The sequence below is a fragment of the Phoxinus phoxinus genome (genome assembly GCF_949152265.1).
Source record: "Phoxinus phoxinus genome assembly, chromosome: 15".
Lineage (NCBI taxonomy): Eukaryota > Metazoa > Chordata > Actinopteri > Cypriniformes > Leuciscidae > Phoxinus > Phoxinus phoxinus.
Genome location: NC_136890.1, coordinates 5,732,140 through 5,759,413, shown reverse-complemented (window position 1 = coordinate 5,759,413; position 27,274 = coordinate 5,732,140). Strand labels below are relative to the sequence as shown.

The following is a 27,274-nucleotide window of genomic DNA, read 5'->3' as shown; positions in this document are numbered from 1 at the left end:
TCTTTGTAAAACTGGGTTAGAATTAGTAGATCATTGCAAGCTAGCGTTTCAGACTTGCTTATGAGTTATGTGTGTGACGGCAATAAATAAAGAATCAAAATACTCTGATACGACAACGCAGTGTTAGCTGAGTGTTTGGTGAACGAATAATTGCTTCATTGTGCGCTGCAGAAAGCTTGGTGTGTCTGTCCCGCTGACCTCCTGCCTCAGGCTGGGTCACACACACACACACACACACACACACACACACACACACACACACACACACACACACACACACACACACACACACACACACACACACACACACACACACACACACACACACTTCATGTGCCCTACATCTTTACTAACTGCCTCCTGGAATAGACAGTAAATCTTGCAAACATGCTAATGTTCACAGGCTTAAAAGAAAACGGCCTCAGGCCTCACTCTCTCTCCACACACACACACACACACACACACACACACACACACACACACACACACACACACACACACACACACACACACACACACACACACACACACACACTATGAGTCTCGTAAAGTCTTTCTCTTCGGTAATTTCTTTTTTTCAGCCCTCATTAAGTAAAAGAATGTGTGCTACTTTCCAGGTGTTGGCTAACTAAACAGTGTGTAGCGTTTTCTTGCCCAAACAAGATACATGCTTTTTGCAAGATACACATTTTTTTTTAGACATGATAACATTGAAATTCCTTGGTTGTTTACCATGGTCATACCATGTTTTTTGGGTGAAGTAGCTTGAATACCTTGCATATCGTTGCTACATAAAAACGGATAACTTAGTATTCGGCACGACTGTCATAAAAATGAAAAAGACAAAAAGATTCTGAAAGTTTCTTATTGTATTTTGGAGGATATGGGAGTATTATTCATTATGTGTTACAATAAGTGTTTGGCAGAAATCATGGTAAGGTTTTATAAGGGTTAACCCACCTAGAAGCAATATCTATTTACTTCTAACTCATTCCTGTGACCAAAGCTGAATTTTCAGCATCATTACTCCAGTCTTCAGTGTCACATGATGCTTCAGAAATCATTATAATGCTGATTTGCTACTCAAGAATCATTTCTGATTATTATCAATGTTAAAAACAGTTGTGCTGCTTCATAAATCTTACTGACCCGTAACTTTTAAACAGGAGTGTATGTTCATGTACATGCATGATCTTGAGCAGTTCTGGGAAACCATTCAATGTTTCGAAAGGCTTCTTGTGTTTTTCTCAGTGCTTTTAACTGGCAGATATACGGTCTCCCTTACCTTACTCACTGGGGCTTTTAAAGCAATGTTCTCTGTAAAACCGCTTTAAAGAATATTTATTGTGGGCTGGAAAATGCTTTATTGAATTGAATCGTTTCTTTAACAACTCAAATAGTTAAAAAGATAAAAATAATTGAAAGTGAATATTTACATTTATATATTAAATAGAATAAAAAAAAAATTCTAGAGGTTCAGACAAAATGTTAATTGCTGCATTCTTTTTTTTTTTTTTTTTTTTTTTCAGTTTCAATGTACAATTCACTGACAATTCATAAAGACTTCACTGGTTTCATTACTGGATAAATCAGCATTTTTGAATATATTTTTTTAATGATTCTATGACAAATACATTTTTAACAGTCACTTGTCGCCACCTACTGGTGTAACGATGTAATCGCTACAATCGTTATTTAAAGTGTCAAGTTATACTTTAAAAAGGTGATTTTTGCTCTATTTTGATCGCTACCTTAGACACCACTAGCCGCGTTTCAATTACCCTTCAAATTGCGCAAATTGAAATTGCGAATTGAAAATACGCTCAATGGAAACACGTCAATTTCGCAAAAACTCCCGTTTATCGCAAAAAAGTTTTTACGCTCGCATGAGGTGGTTTTTCAGGCAATTAGAAAAATGTATATTTTGCAAAACTGCAATGGAAACAGTTTTTGTGCATTTACAGTCACCTGACTTAGAGGGCGCGGTGCGTTCGGACAGAATACGAGGCAGAGTTGTTTATTAAATTCATAAAAGACAAAATAATTACAGGACCTACTAAACCTTAAAGAAATGCCACAGAGAAACACACAGAAACTCCTCACATGTGCCGGTCACAGTATAAGGGTCTTTCCTTGCCATTAATGCTTGGATAACACACACACGTCACCTTCCGTTAATAATAATAATGTCTAGCGCGGTGGCTGTGATATTTAAACCTACCAACGTCTGTTGCCATGATTTTTTAAATGACTTATCGCAAGAGGAAAAAATTAAGTTTTAGTCACATAACATCGGTTAATGGAAACGCCGTCATTTCGCAATAGGTTTGTATCGATATTTAGAAAAAAACGCGAAAGTTTTTCGCAGATCTGTAATGGAAACGCGGCTACATTTTATATCCGAACAATAAACTTTTATCAACGTACTTCTCTGATAATATGAATTATTGTAAGACTGAAATAATAACACTAGTGGCAGTGTCAACACACATTTTAATGCTCGCTGTGATCGTACTTGTCAAAGGTTTAATATACACAGGTGAATCGTTGTCATTTAGGAATAAGATCGCGTGTGTGTTTGAATTAAGATTGCGATCTTTAACGATCAATCGTGCAGCTCTTGTGTCTCTATGCATAACAATTTTAGAAAAACGCTTTCAGACCAACTCTAATGACAATCAGACCCTACAAAACCCCTGGTGTGAACGCATTTAAAAGTGGACTTCAGGGGGGGGGAATATAAATGCCCCTTATCTGAAGAATATGTTTCCATTCAATTATAATTCATTTATTCCATCATCATCACACGCATTTGTGTTAATTAGCTGCCCTTGAATCTGAAGATTCTATTGAGTCTTAATCCCAATCAAAGTGGCAACGCTTCTAAAGATGCAATTAGTCCCCGACGAGCCAATTAAACTCTACAAATGCATCTATCTCCATGTAGGTCACCAGCGTCCTGTTGTGTAGATCATTAGAGGCGTGCAGTCGATATCATTGCTCGCTTAACTTCCTAATGCTAATCGGCTGCTCTCTTTTGACGGATGATTTATTTATCATGGCACGAGTGATGACCCCAGCTATAAATGGTCATTAAAAAATGATGAGGTGTCTATCAGCAGCTCGTGGACGCTTGTAGGGGGGTGTTTTTAAATGACTGTTTGAAGTTGTGCGCCCTCTTGACAAAGTACACGATAAATTAGATTTCACACCATCCTCTACAAACCTCATGAATTAGCTCACATAAATAAATGCACAAATAATGTGAATGATGTATGGACTGTCATTTTCAGATCGTGCTAAATGAATTATTTGAAGTGCAAATGATTGATTCATCATTCATTAGTTGTGTTAGCATCACTATTACAGTTGTTCATACTTGACGTTAGTGATTATTGATCTAACCACTAATCAACCAAATCACCCTAACACAATTTAAAGGGATAGTTCACTTTGAAATAAAATTTTGCTATGTTTTAGCTTACCAGGGGTCTCATTTATAAAGCGTGCGTACGCACGAAACGGGGCTGGAAATGTACGTAGGCTACGCCAGTTCCCACGCAAAGGTTGTGATCTATAAAAAACAAACTTGACGGGAGAATGTGCGCACCTTTAAGCAAACTTTGAGCCGTGCGTACGCACATTCTGGAGACAAAGGGAATTGGCGACACCGATGGTGAGCTGGAGTTAAATGTCTTTTTGGTCACTTTTAGACAGAAAATCGAAATAAAATTATACAGAAAGATAATTCAAATATAATTTCACTCACCAAGCCTATCACTTGAAGCAAATATCCACACCTTACATGTCCGCGCCAGCGAGCGAGTTGGGCTGTTTAGTGAATCTGACGCATGTGCATATCTAACGGCAGATGAAGTAAAACTGTAAATCTTCATTATGAGTCCTTATCATAAATAGGCTACAGTGATGTTCACAATAACAGTTTAAATAAAATAATGATTTAAACTATGTTTTACTTCTGTTATTATCATTTAGATTAAATATGCCATTAATGGAGTTAAACACTTAAACTAGGCCTACATGAAATTTACTGAAAAGTTAATATATATATATATATATATATATATATATATAAATAGGCTATAAATATTTGTTGTGGATGCAATGCTTTTGAACCCTTTTCCTTTGGCATGCTGTGTTTTAATGTTTTAACTACAGAGATAATTGTTTATCATGATAAGAGCAGATTGTGCAAATATAATGCACAACAATGTCTATCTATGTTTCCATTAAAAATATAAATCAATTAAAAATACTATTTGGTCAGTGGAAAAGATTGAGAAAAACTTTCTCTGAAATGTATTTTACACTATTTGAGTTATTTATTCAAAAACAAGGCAAGGATAGGCTACTAAAATATTTGTATTAATGTAATGTGACGGCACATCCGTATTTCATATTTTCCTAATGTCTTGTACCGTTAAACATGTTATCACGTGGATGAATAATCACATGCAAATGATATGTAGATGAGGATATGCATAGTAAAACTAGGCGTTGTAAGCTCCATATGTGGTTATTTCGGGGAGGAGACGCATGTGCGCACAATCTTCCGCTGAGTGGGATTTATAAAGTGAATCCTGCGCAGGTTCTGGCGTACGCACGGTTTTATAAGTCTGTTTTATACATTTTATACAAAAAGTTTTATACATTTTTTTGCGTACACCATTTTTGGCTTTCGGGCGCACGTACACTTTTAGTAAGGATCCTACGCACAGTTTTATAAATGAGACCCCTGAAGTGCATCCAAGATGTAGGTGTCTTTGTCTCCGCAGTAGTTTCAATTTTGATATTTTTAGGTCAAACCGTTCTTGTCTGTCAGTCATATAATGCAGGTATATAGGTACCGTCTCCAAAAGCATGCAGAGATGTCTCTAATAGCATGCAGAGAAAAGTCCAAATTCAAAAATTCCCCATCGCAAGTGCACATTGATGGCCTAAGACACGAAACAAGCGGTTTGTGTGATAAAACGAACAGTATTTATATAGTTTTTATCTCTTTTACACAACCACGTCCAACTGATCGGTTTACACCGGATTTCTTCCCCTGAAACTAATCTAACCGCCTTCGATTGGACGTTGCATTTTTAAACTCAGCAGAAACGCGTGTGATTGGCTGTACGGCTCAACGTATGCCTTTGATTGACCTGAACAATGAAGCGAGTAGTGTGTCAAGATAGAAGGCTTAGAAATTGGGAATAAGTGAAAACTCAACACACCCGAATGAGTTTGCGCGAGCTTAGGCCATCAATGTGCACTTACGATGGGGAATTTTTGAATTTGGACTTTTCTCTGCATGCTATTAGACATCTCTGCATGCTTTTGGAGACGGTACCTATATACCTGCATTATATGACTGACAGACAAGAACGGTTTGACCTAAAAATATAAAAATTGAAACTACTGCGGAGACAAAGACACCTACATCTTGGATGCACTTCAGGTAAGCTAAAACATACCAAAATGTAATTTCAAAGTGAACTATCCCTTTAAACCTCCCCAATGGGGAGAAGAAACAGTCCTGGGCTGCGTCTCCCAAAAGCATTGTAAGCGTAAGTTGATCGTAGAACAATTGAATGGTTCTACGCCGCTCAAGTTAGGCTTACAATGCTTTTGGGAAACGCAGCCCAGGCTAACAGGCAGCAGGACTCTGGGTTTCCATGCCTGCACAACAAAACCTGCCCGATTGCTAATCAAAACTAGGCCAATCACGGCCAAAACTGGCCCGATCCCGTTCCAGGGGAGTCCCTTGGTAAAAATCGTGTTCCAATTCAAAACTGATTCCGGGGGGGTCGTGGTCGCTTCAAGCCACGGACTTGGCAACACTGGCAGGACTGGAGCTCGACACATGGGCAAGGCATCCATACACGAGGAACATTGACAACGATTTGGCACAGGACAGAGAACTAAAAAAGGGGTGCTTCTCAATACTCAAATTGATGCTTCCTCGTTTCCATGCTCATCTGTCCTCCAGCCCGTGACCCGGAAACCGATCGGACTCAGCCATCTTGATGGACATCTCACTTTCAAGTGGCGCTTGAGTGATCAAGAATATCCCAATGTACAAATAAGGTTTCCTTTGATTCTTCCGTCCTCAATTTCTTTCCTCACAACCTTTCCTCGCATCCTAGCTGGGTGGGTGGAGCTGAGACGCGAGGAAAGGAAACCATGGATGCACAAATAAGATCTGAGAAGCACCCAGGGAGTATCAATGAGGAGGGTAATGAGGGAGAGCAGGTGGGACAAATAAACCAATGACAGAAGAGCACATGGCACACAGAAACGAACAAAAGGCGTATAATACCCTCATCTACCATTGGCTCAAGGTTCAAGGTTCCCAAACCGAAAGCAAGACAATCATAAGTGCACGGAGCATAGACACTGAACCTAAACTAAGACTAGACCGAAGTGTCAGGATCCAAACTCCATGACCCAAACACTCTCAACACAGACATAAGAGCGCAAGGCCCAAAGAACCACTCCAAAGCCGTACGCTCACACAAACACACGAGTGTCAGGAACCTGTCACCAAACCACGAACAAGACCTATCGAGTTGACAGGACCCTGACAATTTTTGATTCTTTTATTTGATTTGAAACCATACTTTGCCATATGGTGACATAGTACATAGTACATCTCTCCACATAATCATTCTTTGAAAAATTGCTTGAAAAATGAATAGACTGTATAATCATTGCTTTTGAAATTAAAAGCGCTCTTTGTTTGTTGCAGTGGCTTATCTCGGAGACATTGCACTGGATGAGGAAGATATGCGCATGTTTAAAGTGGACCGCATTGTGGATTTAGCCCAGAGAACGGTCACAATTCTGAATCATAACGGTACAGGTAAGTGTGTATGTATGTGTGAGTTTGAGTGTACGGGAATGGTTTATATAAACTTTGTGTCAGGTTTAATTGGCAATCAGAGAACTTGAAGCCATATGTTATTAAACCAATAGAGAAAGTTCAAGAGAAGTCAAGTAACAGTTCCCACATTCCCAAATGCAACAACAGGTTTCTGTTGGAATCTGGCAAAATGACAGCGATTTTGATCGTAAATCATAATTAGCCTCTAGTTTTATCATGTTTTCACCCCTGAAGATCGCAGAGTTCGCAGAGGGGGAAAAAAACATCAAGAGATGATGAGGAAATGGGAACAAGGGACATAATTCAACTTCATTTTACAATATTAGTGTGTGTGTGTGTGTGTGTGTGTGTGTGTGTGTGTGTGTGTGTGTGTGTGTGTGTGTGTGTGTGTGTGTGTGTGTGTGTGTGTGTGTGTGTGTGTGTGTGTGTGTGTGTGTGTGTGTGTGTGTGTGTGTGTGTGTGTGTGTGTGTGTGTGTGTGTGGGAGTTAGCATTCAAAATAAAATAAAAAACAATAGAAATTAGCATGCTATTCTGTGACTGTTGAAACGGATATGAATTAGCGGTTATCGCTGAGCTTAGTAGATGATTTAAAATAATGGAACAGGTCCATACAATTTTGCAAAAGTGGATTTGGTGGGACAACTTATATATTTACATGTAAATGTAAGATGTTTTTGTATGAAGTGTATGAAGTTTAAATGTAATGTCTCTTTCTCTGAAACTTGTGATGATGTGATGAGGATGCTCCAGACTAACGGTTTCATGATCAACAATCTGTTCATTTGATGTTGGAAATGGTAGGTTCACTTTCCAATGACACCAGTACAAACAATACGGCATCCAATCGCAGGAAGAGGGCAGCAACGTCCAGACCTGAGAGGGTGTGGCCTGAGGGTGTCATTCCTTATGTCATCAGTGGGAACTTCAGTGGTAAGTCACGTACACATAAACGGCTCTTTATAGTGAAAAACGACAGCATATGATTGCATTGTATTGTGGTTGTGGCAAGCAGGGCGGGGCCGAGAGCCATGGGAGCGGAGCGAGTGCTAAAGAGCGTCACCGGCTCGCCACACCGGTCTCGAGTCCCAGGGAGGAGCTCCGGAAGGATAAAAGGAGTGACTACAGTGAAGGGCTCTCTCCTTTTATCCTTCCAGAGCTCCTCCGTGGGACTCGAGACCAGTGTGGCGCACAGGTGACGCTCATTAGCTCTCGCTCCACCAGCCCCTCCCTCCTTTCCACATAAGTCCCAGACAGCAACATAGTGTCGGCCCACATCTGGGCCGTGTGGAATCAGTTGCTTTCTGGGGTAGAAAGGGTTTGTGGAAGAAATTACACATTCATGTGTCTAAGGGTGCTTTCACATCTGTAGTTCGGTTCATTTGGTTCGGACCAAGGGAGAAAAATTATACTTTGTAGCATTTTTCAGCCGTTTTGATTCCTTTTCACACCACACTGATTGCTCTGGTCCGAATCAGTTGATGAAACGAACCAAAATGCAGTCACGTGACAACATCCACATCATTCGTTGGCCAGATGGGTCTTGAACGTATTTTCATAACTGCACTTTGATTGTCAGAATTAACGTGCGGGAAAAATCCAACAGAACTGACGGAAGTAAACAAACACGCCGCTTTTTACTATGGAGAAACGACTTTGTGGGCTTATTGTATCCCTGGTCATAGTTTATTATATTAGTTTGTCTACACCACTTTAGGCAAACAATTACATTTCATAATGAATCGATTCCATTGAATGGTGCTCCGCACCTCCTCAGAACTCCAAGTTTGTCCGCGAGCTGCCATGCTAGTGCAAAATGTCAACAAACATTATTCCTCATCCCATAATGCACAGCGCGGCTGACTACGACAGCTGGTTTAGTCCAAAAATTTGCAGTTCTCTGACAGTTGGGTCTGTTCGCGAGGTGGTCTCGGTACGCTTGTTTGGTCCGCTTTTGGTGCGCACCCGAGTGCGATTGCTGCATTCTCACCTGCCCAAACGAACCGCACCAATTCGGAAAACGAACTCTAGTGCGATTCAACCGAACTAAACAAGGCAGGTGTGAAAGCACCCTAAAATCGGTCTGTCCAATCGAGCCGCACCTTACACACATAATTTGCTTTAGATTAAATAATATTTTTTACATGAGGGTGACCGATTTCCCTGCACAGATTTTGCAACAAGTTTAAGATGGTCACACAAATGAGCTATGTTGACCAACATAAAGCTGCTTAGTTTGAACGGGACTTCTGTGTGAGCTGTGCTTCATATATCACTACACTATTGACAATAGACAATGACCCTTTTTTTTTTTATTGCACTAATCGCACATTAAAGTCGGCATGAAACAGAAGTAGTGTTAGTCTTTTCTTCCCTATTGTGATGTATATCCGAGTGAAACGGCATCTTGAACAAGAGAAAATGTAGGCCGGGACGGGACTTGATTTTGTTTATGGGGAATTGATTGGATTGGTGTAGTTTGCTATTGGTGGATCTCATGTGAGTGACAGGTTGCCCCGCCTTCAAGCCAGTAAACACGTTATGAGAGAAGAGATGTCGTTTCAAGAAGAATGGGAAGTTATTTTGTCTAAAGATTATGAGGTCACATGAATTTAAATAAATAATGGTGTACACAGATAAATAATTTATGATAAATGGGCTACTGCAATATTCCACAGAATATGGTCAGTTTTGGTTTCATGGTGACTTTAAAAGTTTGGTCACATTGCTCACTACTTGTGTGTGTGTGTGTGTGTGTGTGTATTTGTGTGTTGTGCAGGTAGCCAGAGAGCCATATTCAGACAGGCTATGCGACACTGGGAAAAACACACATGTGTGACGTTCATTGAGAGAACAACAGAGGAGAGCTACATCGTCTTCACCTACCGGCCGTGTGGGTAAGTGTGTGTGTGGTAATGGGCTTGTTAGAGGATGTGTGCAAGCTTCACAGGGGTGTGTATGTGTTGCTCTGTGTCCATGTCTTGTGTCAACGTGAGAGAGTTTCCACAGCAGGAGGACGAAACCTTTGACTCTTCCAGGAAGGAATCAAGCTTGCTTCTCTTGCTCATGTGGAGTGTGTGCTTTTCACTCTTTTCTTTCCCTTCTTTCCTCTTTCTTTTCAGTCTCTTCCTGATTTGTCGCTCAAGTGGTTTTCCATCCGATTTGTTCCTCTGTTCCTGCTTATCTGCTTTGTGTGCCAACAGACGGATTTGTGTGTTTATGTGTGTGTGGGCCCTCGTGTCTTGACCTTGCGATTACTCTACGCTTCGCTGAGGAAGCACCAGGCGTCTGTATCACACTGTTCGCTACGGGACTGTCACCTGAACATGTGTGTTTTATACTTGCACAATGGCTCCCCGTAGATGCTTCAATAGTTCAGACCCCAGCTTGACAATCACATCCGCTGGAGACAAATCAGCCCCCGGAGACCGCGACCGTCGTGTCGCTCTTAAGCTGCTCCTGTCTGCTGGAAAACAGGATTTATTTTCATCTTCCGAAATACGTGTTTGACAAACGTCCACAACTCAAACCCAGACCCCACAGACCATATGTGGAAACTAAGATGCAAAAATGTGTTTTTGGAGCTGTGTCTGTGTTTACAGCGCGTTTAGCATATCGGCCTGTTGTTTACAGGTAAAAAACAAAAAAAAGGTCTTCGTAGCAAAACAGCTTGTTACTTTCTGAGGGGCAGAAACCTCGATTGACATTGTAAAATATTACATAAGTGGAAAATATCGCCCCTTTAATAGCAACAATTATACAAATACTATTAAAGAAAACTACAAGTTACACTGAAAAGAAAAACCTACTGTAGAATTCTGTCCTTAACTTTGCACCTTGAAGAAATAAGATATTGTTTGAAGGGTAATATTACACGATTTGTTACCTTAAAAGTGCAACATTATTATGGCATTGTAGGACACACAGGAGCAAGTGGGATTTTGTGGCAACTCATTTTGGAAAGTGTGTTGTTGCACTTTTTTTTCTTGAAGTCATGAAAAATGTAGTCTGAAATCTCTAAAGCTTCTAACTTAGTGTTCTAATCTCACATACTTGACAAAACAAATCCACTGAAGGTTAGACAAATATAAAGTGCATGTTTTCTTCATTGACTTCTATCAAAGGCAAGTCTTTAATATATATATATATATAAACCTAGATATACATTTTATTAAATGGAGATTAAATCACGTTTTTGGTTTCAAAATAAATTTCAACAATGTCTTTAAATTTACCAAAATGCAAAATTCTGCACTCATATTAAACTTTTCCACATTATTTTAACGATTTGCACTACTGAGACCAAACTACAAAATTAAATGAAACAAAACAACTCAAAGCAAAACCAAAAACAAAGCAAAACCAAACTCAAAGCATAAGCGAAACCAAACTCCAAGCAAAGCAAAAAAAAAAAAACACCTAGAAGAGTTAAGGGACAAATGCATACGAAGGCAAATTATCAAGAGCCTGTTAATGCTGTGACAAACTTTTAAAGCACACTTTCATTCATTCATGCAAGTATAAACTAAAATAGTTTATACTTAGTAAACTAAAATAGTTTATACGTAATAAACTAAAATAGTTTATACTACTACTATAACTTAAAGCTGCAGTCCGTAACTTTTTGGGGTTAAAAATGATCCAAAATAAATGTTTGAGCAAGTACATAACCAGCCAGTGTTCAAAACGATCTGCTTGTAATAATGTTTTTAATTCCAGCGGTACTGGTGGATTTCCGCGGGAGGTTCGAGCATGTCTTTGCGTCATTACATCACATCTGTACACATAGAGAAGTGTCTCAGCTAGTAGGCTGGATGTTGGTGTTGGAGATGCATGTCCTTTTCTCACAGCACTTGATATAATTCAACTTTTCAATTTAATGGCAGATCCAAAAATGTTCAAGCAACAATCATCAGTGACAACTGGAGATTTTCCCGCTGTAAAATGCAAAAGACTTCGGAGTGGCTACAGAAAAAAGAGACTGCAACCGGCCCATGTGAAAACTAGAATAATATCGGAAGGGGATTAAATGTAGTCACGCAATGCTGATGTTGTTAACATTACAATTTGAGAAAGTATAATTTGCACGGTTTGATATGATAAGCGATCATTAGATTTAATCAGCGCGATTTACTGCAATGCTTTTTTTCCCTTAATTGATCAGAACAGTGGATGTTACATGTTCAGATGACATTTTCCAGTGAAAATTATTATGTTGGTCATATTCTAAATTGTGTAATCTGTGATTCCGAATGGCAGTATCCACACCGGCGCGGCGACTAACAGCCACACATTCTCCTCAAAACATTGTGTTCATCCGCGCTGTGCCGTGTCAAAGCACAACCCACGTAAAGTTGATTATTCCTGCAGATTTCGGACAGAGATGGTGACAAAGAGGAAAACTGCGAACTGCAGCTTTAATGTATGTAGTAATAATGATAATGCATACAAGATAGTGATAATAGATTTCAATATGACCATTTCTCATCATCCTTAAAAAAAAATGATCCTAACTGTGCCATTCATATTCTATTAGTGTATTAGTTAATATGTATATATTACTGTATATCAATAATGTCACTGGCGTCCATTTTACGGCTCCCAATTCATTTTAGGAGAAACAAAGCTGCTACCAGAAATGAAACGTGATTTAAAGAGCAACATTTCAGAGAAATAAAAGTTTCCTTTAGGAAGTCACATTTAATTCACATAAGAGCATACAATGCAGGAAATTAAAATGAGCTTGTTTGCAAATGAAGAAAGTCAGTCATACTAACAGAGACAAATGTAACTGACTGTTTGCTTTCTCACTGTTTAAGTGACGGTCATCGCGGTCAGCAGCGAGGGGAACTTCATAAACTATACCACTGCAGGCTTTGCCAGGCGTTTGACAACAGCTTTGACAATCTGTGTGTGTGTGTGTGTGTGTGTGTGTGTGTGTGTGTGTGTGTAGGTGACAAAACATTAAGACTTTTTCCCCTTTACAGGCAGCAGTAGTTGCCAATGCTCTGATGAGCCCGTGTGTGTGTGTTCAGGCGATTCCTGTCTGTGCTGTGCAAAGTTCAAGGCAGAGTTTCTGGAGCGAGCCGCTGGGTGCCCCATAATTAAAGACTGATCTTTTGCACCCACATGTGGGTTTGTGTGTGTGTGTGTGTGTGTGTGTGCAGATTGCAGGCAAACGAGCTCTCAGCAGTTTTCTCCCACATATCCCAGCGCTTTCAGAAAGGGATTGTTTGATTGTGTGTTTTGTGTGTCGGTGTGTGTCTTACTGCTGTGGCACCGCGTCTCTCTCTGGATTTTGCAACACGTAGCTCCAAGCAGACTTCCAAAACAAACGATGCATGACATTTTGTTCAAGTTCACTTTGTGTTCTGTGTCAGTTTGTAACTTCACTTGCTTGTGTGTTGTTGAAAAATATGCTGTGTAATGTGAAAAAAAATACACTCTACACTGTAAAAAAATATTTTTGGTTTAACTTAAAAAAGCAAGTTACCTTGTTGCCTTAAAATTTTGAGTCCGTTGTAATTAAAAATTTGAGTTAATACAATGAAAAAGAATGGTTTAATAAACAGAAACTCAAAATAGTATGTTATCTTCACACATTAGTTATCGAAGTTGATTTGACAAAAGATAAAAAGTATTGATAACAAATCATGAAAATATTTTTTTACAGTGTAAAAATGCTGCGTTGGTTCAACCCTAATTTTGGTCAAATATGGACAAACCCAGCCGTTAGGTTAAAAAAAACGGCTAGGTTTGTCCATATTTGACCCAAAACACAGTTTCATGGTTAAAACAACCCAGCATTTTAAGAGTGTATGTATTTAAATAATGTATTTATACATTGTGGTACTGCTGTATTTGTTTTACACAATGTCATTTATGCAAATTATGTTATAAGAAAAAAAAGTGTGTCCTAGCAGTAATGAAATTAGATTTTTTTAGTTTTACAGTAATGAGATTTTTTGTGTGGAAAATGTGCTTAATTGTCATGGCAAAAATGCAAAATTGGTCTTAAAATAGGTTTAATTTTCTTAACGAGAAATGCTATATTTATAATTAATATATATATATATATATTTTTTTTTAAATAATAAATATTAATTATAAATATAGCATTTCTCATATCATTTTTGCAAAGAGCAATTATATATTAAATATATTAATATTATATGAATTACAATATGAATATTTATACAGATTAAATATGAATTATATAAATATTAATAACATTTGTAATTCATTAAAATTTTAATGAATAATATAATATTCCCTTTGATTTTTGGATGAACATAATGAATTTATAATTTGATCCACTTATCTGTGTGATATTCAACCAATCATCATGATAAATGCAATACACATCTTGACACAAACATGACTGATCATGGCTTTTATGAGGTTTTACACACAACAAATTATTTTGTGGCCGATGAAATGTTTAATATTTCAGTTGGTGTGATTAATGCAGTATTAAGTGGAATATGAATTGTGATGTGGATGACCCTCTGCAGGTGCTGTTCGTATGTCGGCCGGAGAGGAGGGGGTCCGCAGGCTATATCCATCGGGAAGAACTGTGATAAGTTTGGAATTGTGGTGCATGAGCTCGGTCACGTGATCGGATTCTGGCATGAGCACACGCGACCCGACAGAGACGAGCATGTCAGTATTATACGGGACAACATTCAGCCAGGTAGGAAAAAAACAGTCAAATTTACAGAGCTGGTCAGAATTATTTGCCCCCTTGGTATATATGATCAAAGGTGGCTGTAAAAAATAAATCTGCATTGTTAATCCTTTTGATATTTTATTGTAAAAAAAAATCTGCAAAAATGTACCCTTTAATTGAAGTAAAATAATTGAAAGTGGGGGGAAATCACATTAGGAAATAAATGTTTTTCTCCAAAACACGTTGGGAATGAGTCTTCTCCTATAATGCCTGATGAGTTTGGAGAACACCTGACAAGAGATCAGAGACCATTCCTCCACACAGTATCACCTTCAGATTCCCAGATGGCCATTGCAGAAGCTTGCTTTTGTGCTCAGTGACCCATTTTTGTTTTTGGATCACTGTCCTGTTGGAAGACCCAAACATGGCCCGTCATAAGATTTCTAGCGGAGGCCGTCAGGTTTTGATTTTTTTATCTGTTGGTATTTGATCGAATCCATGATGCCATGTATCTGAACATGAAGATGTCCAGGACCTCTGGCCGAAAATTAGACCCACAGCATTAAAGATCCAGCAGAGTATTTCATTTTACACATGGGGAACTTTTTACCTGTGTGCACCAAACCCATCTTGAGTGTTTACTGCCAAAAAAGCTATCTGACCATAGACCCCGTCCCGTTTGAAGTTCCAGTCGTGTCCGTTACTTTTCAAACGTTCTATGGACAGATGAAACAACAAAAAAAAGCTTTTAAGTTAAATAGTTAATAATAAAATAGCTTTTTGGCAGCAAACACAAGGATAAAAAAATTGTAAAATGAAATACTCTGCTGCATCTTTAAAGGTACTCTGTTGTTTTTTTAAGTATTTTACAGCTTTTATTAGCATTGATTATAAAATCAACATCTTTATTCATAAATATAATTCTCATTGGTGTAAAATTACCTCTGCTAATGATCTGACTTATCCTCATAAGCAAAGAAATTCTTATCTTTATTTACATGGAAGTCCAAGGAGGCTTCCATGTCGTTCCGCCATTTTGAAAAACTATAATAGCAGAGAGGGACCAAAAGCACTAGTCTACTTCAGCGCGTTTCCACAACGCGTTTTCGTTCACAGCCAGCGTCACGTGACTGAAACCAGCAGAAGCGGACAAGGAGATCAGTGAGCGGCGCTGGTCACTGTCCCGGTAAATTTGAAAGGCTGCACTGCACGGTACTTCATAATGCTTCATAATTGCAGTTTGTTTGAAATAACGAACCTCATCACCCGAAAGAAAACTCGATGAAGTGCTGAAGACATGTTGTCATAGCATCTTGGTAAATAACGGCTACCGTAGTTGCAAAACGCATTTGAAAAAGCGAGGCGTTAGAGAGCACTATTTGTTTGAATGCTAAATACAATTTCACCGCTAGATGGGAGTAATTCCTACACAGTGTACCAATGCCAACCAAATGCCAACAGATAAAAAATCAAAACCTGACGGGCCATGTTTGGGTCTTCCAACAGGACAGTGATCCAAAAAAAAAAAAAAAAAAACCAAGCATCTGCAATGGCCATCCCAGTCCCTGGCCTGAACCCTATAGAAAATGAGTGGGCTGATCTGAAGAGAAGAAGCACCAACATGGATCTGTGAATCTGAAGGATCTGGAGAGATTCTGTATGGAGAAATACACTCTTGTCAGGTGTTCTCCAAACTCATCAGGCATTATAGGAGAAGACTCAGAGCTGTTATCTTGGGGAAAGGAGGTTGCAAACATATTTAATAAAAGGGGGCACATAATTGTTCCCAACGTGTTTTGGAGAAAAACATTTATTTCATAATGTGATTTTCCCCCGACTTTCAATTATTTTACTTCAATAAAAGGTTCGATTTTTGCTCCCTTTTTAAAAAATAAAATATCAAAAGGATTAACAATGCAGATTTATTTTTTACAGCCATCTTTGATCATATTTACCAAGGGGGCAAATAATTCTGAGCAGCACTGTAGCTCATGTTTGCCTGAAATGATCTGTATTGGAGGTTCAGATTACACGTGTAACTAAACACTGTCACGGTCATTTGTAGAGGTGAGGTCAGCACTCCACCAACAAGCATAAAAGACAATTGTGTACCATCGTTCAGGGAAAACAACCCGATTGTACAACACGGCCCAAATTCTGCTGACCTCAGCAAAAATCCCCCCCGTTTACTCATTTCTTATCATGAATGCTGGGCAAAATATTTCTTAGTTTTACTTAATACAGTTTTACTCACCAGCGATTTCAAACCGTGTTTTTGACACTGTCTTTGGTTCACTGCCGTTTTAAAGAGAAAATACTCAGCAATGGTGTTGACTTATGAATTTGCACATGGCTTGTCTTAAAGCATATTAAAAACACCACATAGACATATATAAACAACATTAAAATCTTGATTTTCACCACTTTAAACAAGGTTCCCACGGGTCCTTGAAATCCTTGAAAGTTTGTGAATCTAAAAAATATATTTTAAAGGTCCTGGAAGGTTTTTTAAAATAAATATACATAGATACAGGTCCTTGAAAGTGCTTGAATTTATTTTGTGCAAGTTTTCTGGAAAAAAATTCCATATTATTCCCTCCGGTCCACCAATGCGTTATTTCGCCAACACTTTGTGGCCTATGCATACTAGCTTGCTTGGTTTACGTTAGTTGCGCGCATTTACGTTAAGTAACGTAAAGTGTTTCCTGCGTGAGGTACTTTGTGTTGTACGTTGTCATGACGTTCACACACGCACGAAACTACGATGGTAACTCAACGTCTCATAGTTTCTTGCAAAAATGAATACCAGATCATTTTAGAATACAGTATAGGATGTACCGAACAATCTTCAGTTTTATGCAAAACAGAAATACGACAAATAGAACATAAGAATATCTCTGTCATATGGCCAAAAATCAATGCAATGAAAAAAATAATGCTTTTTTGCATAGTTGTGTTTGACACATGAAAACTGTAACAATGTATCTTACAAGTTAACACGATGTAACCTTGCTCTCATTTGAAACGTGTCCCCACATTTTTGAATTTGAGGGTATTGGACCTGGAAAGTTCTTGAAAGGTCCTTGATTTTGAAATTAACCAAGGTTTTGTAAGCATATTGCACAGTTGACAGAGTCAATCGTTTCATTTGGGATATTTGGCCAGGCTGTCATACAAATAAATTATGAACACATGCAAAAACAAGATTGAACCATATTTAATAACTGTTTATGTATGCTTTTTGCCTGTGAGCTTTTTGTATTCTTATGCATTTATTATTATTATTATTTTTTGGTAAAGCAATACATACATTATCATACTTTGGGCCAGATTTATGAACAGCTTGCGTCAGCACAAACCCTCTTCTGGTGTTAAAAAACGAGGCTGCTGTCAGGGTTTACCAAAGACATGCAGTGAAAAAATAGCCCTGAAATGTCACGGACAGGGTTATTTTTATGGCTGACCTTCTTGCATATGCAGTATTTGAATGAATCATGGAAGGTGAATTACTAAGGTTACTGGTATTTGCGCCATTTACCGTCCAAAAAACACACACTAGTTTGCCCTGTTTAGTAAATCTGGCCCTTTATATGATAAAGCAATGCATGCATTCCTTTGCATACTGGTTACCTGTGTGAACTTGAGGAGAACTGACTTCATCTACTAAAAATAGACAAAACACCAGCTTATGAATGGGAGCTGAGCAAAAATGATGGAGCAAAGTTATTTAAAAAAACTATCATTTGTTTGCAGAAGTTATTTGTTTGATGGCATTTTGCATCAAATCCAGTGAAGTTCAGTAATTTAATGATGTCCAGATATTTCCACAGCCCCTGTACGCCTAGAAATATCTCAACCACGGACAAGCTGTGCACCTTGATGTAGATCCCAAAATCCTTCACAGCTTTTTAGGCAGCATTAATGAAGGAGATATCCTGAAATGATGACATCTGTGGATTCGGATCTCACTGTATGCCACAAACTGATTCTCAGCAGAGGCATGCATTCAGACATTTGCTTGGAAAATGTCTGTGGCTTTAAAAATTAATGTGGCTTTAGAAAGCTAATGATATAACTTATGAAAATATAAAATTTTACCTTCTTATGGTTTGCAAAGAAGAAATGTGCTTCAGTGTTTGTGGTGTTGCCATGGTAACCACCCAGTATTTGTAAGAACATAAAAAGATTCAACAACTGAGACATAAACTAAAGACTTTCCGAAGACATTTGACGAACAGAACTGGAACAATGTGTCCCTGAACAAAGAGGGAGTCGATATCAAAAGTAGCAGTCAGTGTGTGTGTGGTGTTTCCACCAGCTGCTTCCAGAGCCACAGTGCGTCTCATCCTCGTGGCTCGCCAGCTCTTGCTGTGAGACGCTGCTCACTCGTCCACCAGGGCACTTGTGAGTTCTCCGACACGTTTGGGGGACGTTACAGACATTGCATTGTGTTGCTCTGTTCACATCTGCAGGTCTATGGCACGTTCACACAGGTGACCTGGGACCTCTGAACTTAATTGTCCACCGCCTGTAAGCCTTTAGGGTCTTAAATGGATAGTTCACCCAAAAAGAAACATTCTGTCATTGATTTCTCACCCTCGTGTCGTTCCAATCCTGTAACACATTTGTTTATCTTTGGAATGAAGATCGTTTTAATGAAATCTGAGAGATTTCTGTCCCTCCGCTGACCGCTACGCAACTACACTGCAAAAAAATGCTTTTCTTACTTCGTATTTTTGTCTGGTTTCCAATCCAAATAACTAAAAATTCTTAAATCAAGATGCATTTACTAGATAAAGTAGATAAGATATGTCTTGTTTTCTGGGGGAATTAATCAAAATTAAGTGAGTTTTTGCTTAAAAAAAGCAAATGATCTGTCCATGAGGTAAGAAAAATAATCTTAAAGGGCTGGTAAAATGCCATTTTCACAAGATGTAAAATAAATCTCTGATGTCCCCAGAGTGTGTGTGTGATACCCCACAGATATTTTTATATAGCATGTTAAAGTTGTCACTTTTTGAGGGTTTGCAAAAGAGCTCATGTGTGTGTTAGCAGCTGCGATTACCTCACGCACACACACACTAAAATGACAGAAACTGTTCTGCCTTTAATGTTAAAACGGAGTCAGACAATGATGGAGAGACTCAAGAAGAAGTGACACATGTAGAAGCAACAGGACGTCTCTGAATGGTTAGTTGATGAGTTTATGTTGCTGATGTGGAGTTAACTATCTTTAATTAGCATATTCTGTCATGATAATCAATAAATCGCTTTCTTTTTTTTCTTTAAAAGCAAATATCTTCCTTTGCTTTGAACTTTGAGCATTGTAACTTTGCAGATGTTGTTTATGCTCAAACAGCAACATTACACACTAACTAAAGTTAGAAAAGTGAAATCTTACTCAACCACCCCTTTAAGTCAAACAGAAACAAGATTAAAGCATTTTTTTCTTACCCCATGGACAGATAGTTGTGCTTGTTTTAAGCAAAAACTCACTTAATTTTGATTTATTTCACAAGAAAACAAGAGATAATATCTTATGGCATTTTACTACTTTAGTATATGCATCCTGATTTAAGATTTTTTTTTATATATTTGGACTGGAAACAAGACAAAAATACTAAGTAAGAAAAGTATTTTTTGCAGTGTACCACTTTCAAGCCCCAGAAAGGTAGTAAAAACATAATTAATCCATGTGACTAGTGGTTTAACCTCAATTTTATGAAGTGATGCCAGTCTTTGTTTGTGCAAAAAAAAAAAAAAAACACACACACCAAAACACACGATTAACCACTTTATTTATAAAATATTAATCTCCAAAGAAAGTTGAAAAAATTCCCTATTTAAGGGTATAAGGGGGCAATTTCAGATACAGCCATTGGTTAAATCCTTAAGTCTTATTTGAATTTTACATACTTATTTATATACCATGGTCTGTCTGAATATTTGATTCTGATTGGCTGGAAGGTGTGCACAAATAGTTCCAAGTCAGTTTAATCGCCCATCTATATTAATGCGCTGTTTTCATTGACTCACACACACACACACACACACACACACACACACAACACACAACACACAACACACAACACACAACACACAACACACAACACACAACACACAACACACAACACACAACACACAACACACAACACACAACACAACACAACACACACACACACACACACACACAACAAACATTCAGGAGCACAGAAACTTGTTAATTTTGAAGTTTGGTTTTGAAGTGATGCTGAACAGACTCACTCATACAATTCTAATTTCTCTCTAGTTAATTCAAATAAATTATATAAATAATTAATCCTGAAAAGTTGTTTCTTTTTTTCTTGTTGCTGAGTTTATAATAATAATAAAGAGAATAATTAAATAATCCATAAAATGTGATAATGTAATAATGACGAATCCATAAAAACAATCTTTGAAAAAACAAGCAGACAGCCTATTTTGTTGACAATGCCAGTTCACATCACTTCCTGCCTCAGTCTCATTCTTGGTTTCATCCCATAGGACAGGAGTACAACTTCCTGAAGATGGAGCCTGGTGAGGTGGACTCACTCGGAGAGGTCTATGACTTCGACAGCATCATGCACTATGCAAGAAACACCTTTTCCAGGTTAGAATATTGTCTTATTTTTCATAATTTACAATACAATATAGAAATGACATAAAAATGATATAGATCATATACATACATACAGTGCCTAGAATAAGTAAACACACCCATGCTAAAGTTGACTAAAAAGAGGAATTATAAATCATCTTTTGGAAATTGATCTTAATGCCTTATAAAAAAATGAGGAAAACTCCAACCTATAAGGACACCAATTTTCTTTGTGAATGAATAATGTATCGTAAATAAATAAATGTTCTTCCTTAAAATACAGGGTGCATAAGTCAGGACCTGATCACCCCTATGTTAAATTCCCATAGAGGCCGGCAGATTTTTTTTTTTAAAGGCCAGTTACTATATGGATCCAGGACACTATGCATCCTGATAAAGTTCCCTTGGCCTCTGGCATTAAAATAGCCGCACATCCTCACACACCCTTCACCATTCCTAGAGATCGCCATGAGGTACTTTCCATAAGATCATCTCTCAATGCAAATCAAACCAGTTATTAGGCAAACTGAAATAAAACCATGCCAATCTCTAGGTATGGTGAAGGGTATGTGATGATGTGCGGCTATTTAAATTAAATAATAATTAATTAAGGCATTAAGATCAATTTCCAAAAAGAATAATAAGAGATTCATGGGTGTGATCACTTATTCTAGGCACTGTATATGCAGTTGTAATCAAAAGTATTCAACCCCATTGCAAATCAGCGTCATTGGTAAAATTTTAATGAACTTTTTGCAATGAACAAATCAAACAAAAGTAATTGAAATAATTCAACACAACAAATGTTTACAAGTGGTTTCCCCAAATTCAACTGAAAATGCCATTTTGAATGTCTTCTGCAGTCTCAAAATTACTCAACCCCCTGAATAGAATCCTTCACAACAGCACACATCTACAAAACAGATCTCAAGCACACATGATTCAACTAATCAAGGGCTTCATTAGTTTCACCAGGTGTGCTTGAGCAAGAACACATGAAATATCTGAACTGACTAGGTTCGTTGAGTGTCACGTTTGACTGCATGTTAGAAATATAGATAGCCAAGTCAAAAAAATGCTTCAAAAAGTTAAAGAAAAATATCATTGCCCTTCACAAACACGAAACGGGATACAAAAAGATAGCGAAGGCACTAAATGTTCCCAGAGACACTGTTGAAAGCCTAGTTCACAAGTTAAAGGAACAGTGGTTCTAGGCCACTGGACAAAAAAAAGGAAAGCTATCAACGGCTGCAAGCAGATTTTCTGAGAAGGCCGGTTCAGAAAACCCCTCGAGTGACTGCAAAAGACCCGCAGCAAGACTTGTCACTGTGAACTGTTTGGCAAGATCGGCATAACAATTCTTCAAAAATGTTTAGTGTTCCAACAAAAAAATATTAGCACACAAGTTTAGAATGATGAAGTTGAATAAATAACAAAATGATTTTTATTTTTGGGTGAAAAAAGTTCTAATTGTTTTTTTGGAGCATGTTTTTGCGTTCCACTTCAGTGCCCTTTAATAGTTTTGTTCATAAACGTGCTAGACGGATGGCTCTGAAAAAACAGTGGGACCGGATGAAACTGTCAGTTTTATTACAGTATGTCAAGTCAAAAGAAGTGCAAATGTTAAAAACGGACCTCAAGACATTGCATTTCTCTGCTCTGCTCTGCTCATTTTTAAATGCAAGAACATGTTGCATTGTGAACGGCCCCTTAGGGGTAAGAAACCACCTTGAAATACCCTAGCATGAAACCAGAACACGCGAGCAACTACATAACAACATGCTGGAAACACTGGAAACACAAGCTAACGTGCAACAGAACCCTGGTAAATACCTACAACACTCAGCGAATTTTTCATGTGCAGACAAAACTATAATATAAAACGATTTCACATTGTTTGAATGTTAATTATGTTTTGTTGAGGATTCCTCAATTATTCCTCATTATGAATAATTAAAGTGTCCCTATTATGCTATTTTAAAGGTTTCTAATTTCGTTTTTTAAGGGATCCGTTTACATGCATCCAAGGTCAAAACTTTCATTTGCTTATAATATACAATCACGAATTGCCACATTTCTCAAAGAGTCTGAAACGGTTTGTTCGAAGATTCAGTCTCTCTAAACCCCTCCTTTCTAAGAGCCTACTCTGCTCTGATTGGTCAGATGGTTCAGTCTGTTATGATTGGTCTACCGCTTACAGCGCGTCTCTGGATCTTCCTCAGCGCTTAATAAACAGCGATACGATACGAAAAGGAACAATGGCGTAATTTTTCCAAATCGATTCGAGCCCAAGTCCTCATCCTTTGGAAGTGCATCAAAGTGGATTTGCTTTGGCAGCACAGAAAACAACATCTTATCGACATGGACAACACAAACCAAACTCTTCCAGTCTCAGCTGCAAGTACAGTGTTTGAGGGCGGGGTCAAATTTGACTGTTTGTGGGCAGCCAATAAAGACCATAGGCTGGCATTATGCAAATTTGTTGCATTGTTACATAGGTTTGTAATGGGAAGCAAGACTGGAATCGCTGACGACTTGTTTTCAGAATCGATTCTTTCTTTTAAGAGACAATAACTTTGACCTTTAAAACTTTGCAGACCTTTTAAATTCACAAACAGCTATACATCACACTGCATGAAAGGTTATATTTGAAAAGGCATAATGGGCCTAGATGCGCTGTTTTATTCACACTCCGACTTCTTATTAGTTTCCTCAGGGTGACCTTTGAATGTGGCATCAGCACTTTGAGGCGGGCATGGCTATCTGAGCATCTCGCTCCTCTTACACTCTTTCTGCTGAGCTTTCACAACGCCGCTATTGTGCTTCTCGCGTGCCTGTCAGTGGTTCGGAGAGTAATCCGAGCCAGTCGGTTTTCGTGTGTGTGGAAAGGTTCGGTGCAGACATCATCTAGCTTCAGTTCTGTTTGATGATCCGATCTTTCGACGTCAGCTTAATGTAATTAACTTCCTGTTTCTTCTCATGCCTGTGTGACTATAAAGGTGGGCGGTAGGACAAAACCTCATGGTTTGATTTTGTTTTACAACAACTATATACAGTATACATGTCTCTTCTGCTCACCAAGGCTGCAAACGTCAGCCGGCTGTTTATTATCATGTTAATTATTGTGCCTTTTACCCCAGATACCATTCTTTTTCTCCCATTATGGAATTATGGAAGTGTTGCTTTAACTACCTTGAACAAAACTGAAAATCAGCTAAAAGTGTTCCGGCACAAACGTTCCCTGGTGCTATTTTGCAGTTTCAGAAAACAATTCCGCCACTGACCAGGAAAAAACTAGTCTAAAGTCAGTGGCGCGTTATTCAGATGCTATTTTAAGGGCGCATGCTTGGCCATAATGTAGCGTGTGCACAACAGGCATACACTTTGCTTCTCTCATCTATACAGACACAGCAGTTCATATTTTTGCAAACCATACATAATTACAAGGAAAAATATTAACACACGAGGGAAATCATTGTGGTGTCCATGAAGGTGAGAAAAAAATAGGCATAAATCTAGCTTACACATTTACCCAAATTATTCAGGCTAATTGTTAGGGCTGGTCCGAAAACCATTTTTGGAGCTTCGAAGCTTCGGTAGTAATGAACATCGAATATTCGAAGCTTCGGAGAGAGGGTGCTGAACATAATCTTCTCTCTAATAAAAGCAGGAATCTCTATGTGTCTGTATGTCTGTTTGCATTTTGATTATTTCGAGAACCGTTCATCCAATCGACTTCACAAGGGAGTGCAGTGTCGATTTGGTGCAATATAGATAGGCACGTGAGAAACTTTTAATAAACTACAGAACAGCGTGAGCGGGAAGCGGCGCGCCTCAACGCGGGCTGGGCTTATGCTCCGAGAACGCGGACACTGCACTATAGTGATATAAAACGCACACACACAGGTCTGTTAAATTAAGCAATACTTTTAAGGTAGTCTAATATTTTTCTGACTAACAAATTACTGACAGAGTAAAGGGTAGATTTAAATAAAGAAAAACGAAATTTAAATATAGAAAAAACGAAAGTTAAATAAAGAAAAAACGAAAGTTAAATAAAGAAAAAACGAAAGTTAAATAAAGAAAAAACAAAATTTAAATAAAGAAAAAACTAAATTTAAATAAAGAAAAACGAAATTTAAATAAAGAAAAACAACATTTAAATAAAGAAAAAACGAAATTTAAACTAAGAAAAAACGAAATTTAAATAAAGAAAAACGAAATTTAAATAAAGAAAAAACGAAATTTAAATAAAGAAAAACGAAATTTAAATAAAGAAAAACGAAATTAAGTTAAATTAAAAACGAGATTAATTTAGATTGATAATAACGGGTAAAAAGTCTAATACATTTTGTTTCTATTATTTTCCACAATGTCAAACAACGCAGCTAAACCCAAAACACAAGCTCATCATGCACTTCCACATGCACTTCCACACACACTCCGCTGTTCTCATGCACTTCTGTCCACACACACTCCGCTGTTCTGCTCTAGAACACTCCCGTTGCTGGAACACTTAAGCCTCTGTTATACTCCAGTTTGGACGCGTACACGACAGCTGCGCACAGCTCGGACGCAGACTACTTGCATTTATACTTTCTGCTGAGGTCCGCTCTACTCGCATGCGCAGTAGATCGGTCTGGCCAGTATAATCGATAATATTTTAAATATTTATAGTTTATATTTGCATTTGTGTCAAAACCTATCACTTTCAAACATCAAAATTACATTTATTGATATGTATTCGTGTCAAAATGACATATAAACATCTTAGGCGTTGGTTCTTTTTCTAGCATGCACGCGTTTTCCGCGTGGCTCAAGCCACGCCTGAGACTCGTGTATCAGCAGGTAGTGTGCAAACTCCAACCTGTTAACATGGGTGCCGAAATAAAAACGGACATGCCACGCAGCCAGTGTGTCGCCGGCCTTATTCAAGCGCGAATGAGAACCGTTTCGCGGGGATCCCAGGTGTGCAAAAAACAACAACAAAAAACGAATATTCGAATGTCAAATTTTCAAATTGAATACCAACCCACTGAACGAATATTCGATTATTCGAATATTCGGGTCCAGCCCTACTAATTGTAGACGGATCAAACTTGTTTGATCAATAGTGGCAAGACACACAGGTATATAAGGACATCTGACAAAAGTGGGTTGTCCATCAAGAACCATTAAACACAATTCTGAAAACTGCGAAATCACCGTTACCATCATGTAAGTTGCATGCGCCTGGCAAATCCGCCGTTATAATAGCAATCCGCCATGGAACAAGCGCGCCTGCTCTTAAAGGGAATGTGAGATACGCCTAAACCTCACCTATGAGTAATGTAGCTACTTCAGACCAACCCATTTTAGATTTGCGTCGGGCGCAAGAGTCATTTATCCCGCCGGTATAATAGCCGAGATCTGCCCACAAAGTTACTTGCATTTCAGATCATTAAAATAGGGCCCTGTAAGTTCATGTGTTGATTTATTGATTTAAGATAAGTTGATATCACGTTTTAATATGCTCCGTTTCATAGAAATTTTTAGATGGGTGTGGAGGCTTTTTATGTTGGGTAAAATCTGCAATCTCTGACCCAGTTTGTTCTCTGGCTACCATGGCTGCAATATACTGTGTTTTACGCCCACTGGCAACCTTGAGGTGTCGAAATACTATTGGGTGAATTAGCAACGTGCGGTATCGCACAGACCAAAACAAAAACAGACATTCTGGCACAGAACGCACATTTCAAAGTAAATAACTGGCTGTAGAAGTGTTTTTCAGAGAAAGAGTATGTGAACTATGCCCTAAATATCTGTAAACATATTATGGTATGTTTATGCGTTAGTACAGTAAAAAACTTACATATAGCACCTTTAATAAAAGTGCTGAGGTGAATTTTTTTGCCATCTAGTGGTTTAGAAGAGAATAAAGTAAAATGTGCCGGTGCGGCTTTAGTCCTGTTGTACCTTATCTATCGTGGTAAAGATTTATCAAAATCTCTACTATTAAACATATTTCTACTGTCGCACAGAATAAAACCACCATACTGCCAGTACCATGTGATGGAGCCAATAAACTTTGACAAGGGTTTAAAGATTAGGCTTTATTC

The 27,274-nt window shown here is 38.2% G+C and overlaps 2 protein-coding genes across 2 annotated transcripts in view; one reads left to right on the top strand and one right to left on the bottom strand.

The window, feature by feature from the left end:
• The window catches only part of antxr1a (ANTXR cell adhesion molecule 1a), a 326,460-nt gene that overhangs the window by 165,592 nt on the left and 133,594 nt on the right, over positions 1-27,274 (bottom strand). The gene's annotated exons all lie outside the window — the stretch shown is intronic.
• bmp1a (bone morphogenetic protein 1a) overlaps positions 1-27,274 on the top strand; it is a 98,840-nt gene that overhangs the window by 26,407 nt on the left and 45,159 nt on the right. Inside the window, exons 2-6 of the mRNA XM_079637211.1 lie at positions 6,755-6,868; positions 7,693-7,821; positions 9,668-9,785; positions 14,403-14,581; positions 21,083-21,188. Coding sequence (XP_079493337.1) covers positions 6,755-6,868; positions 7,693-7,821; positions 9,668-9,785; positions 14,403-14,581; positions 21,083-21,188 — 646 coding nt within the window. The remainder of the gene's footprint in view (positions 1-6,754; positions 6,869-7,692; positions 7,822-9,667; positions 9,786-14,402; positions 14,582-21,082; positions 21,189-27,274) is intronic.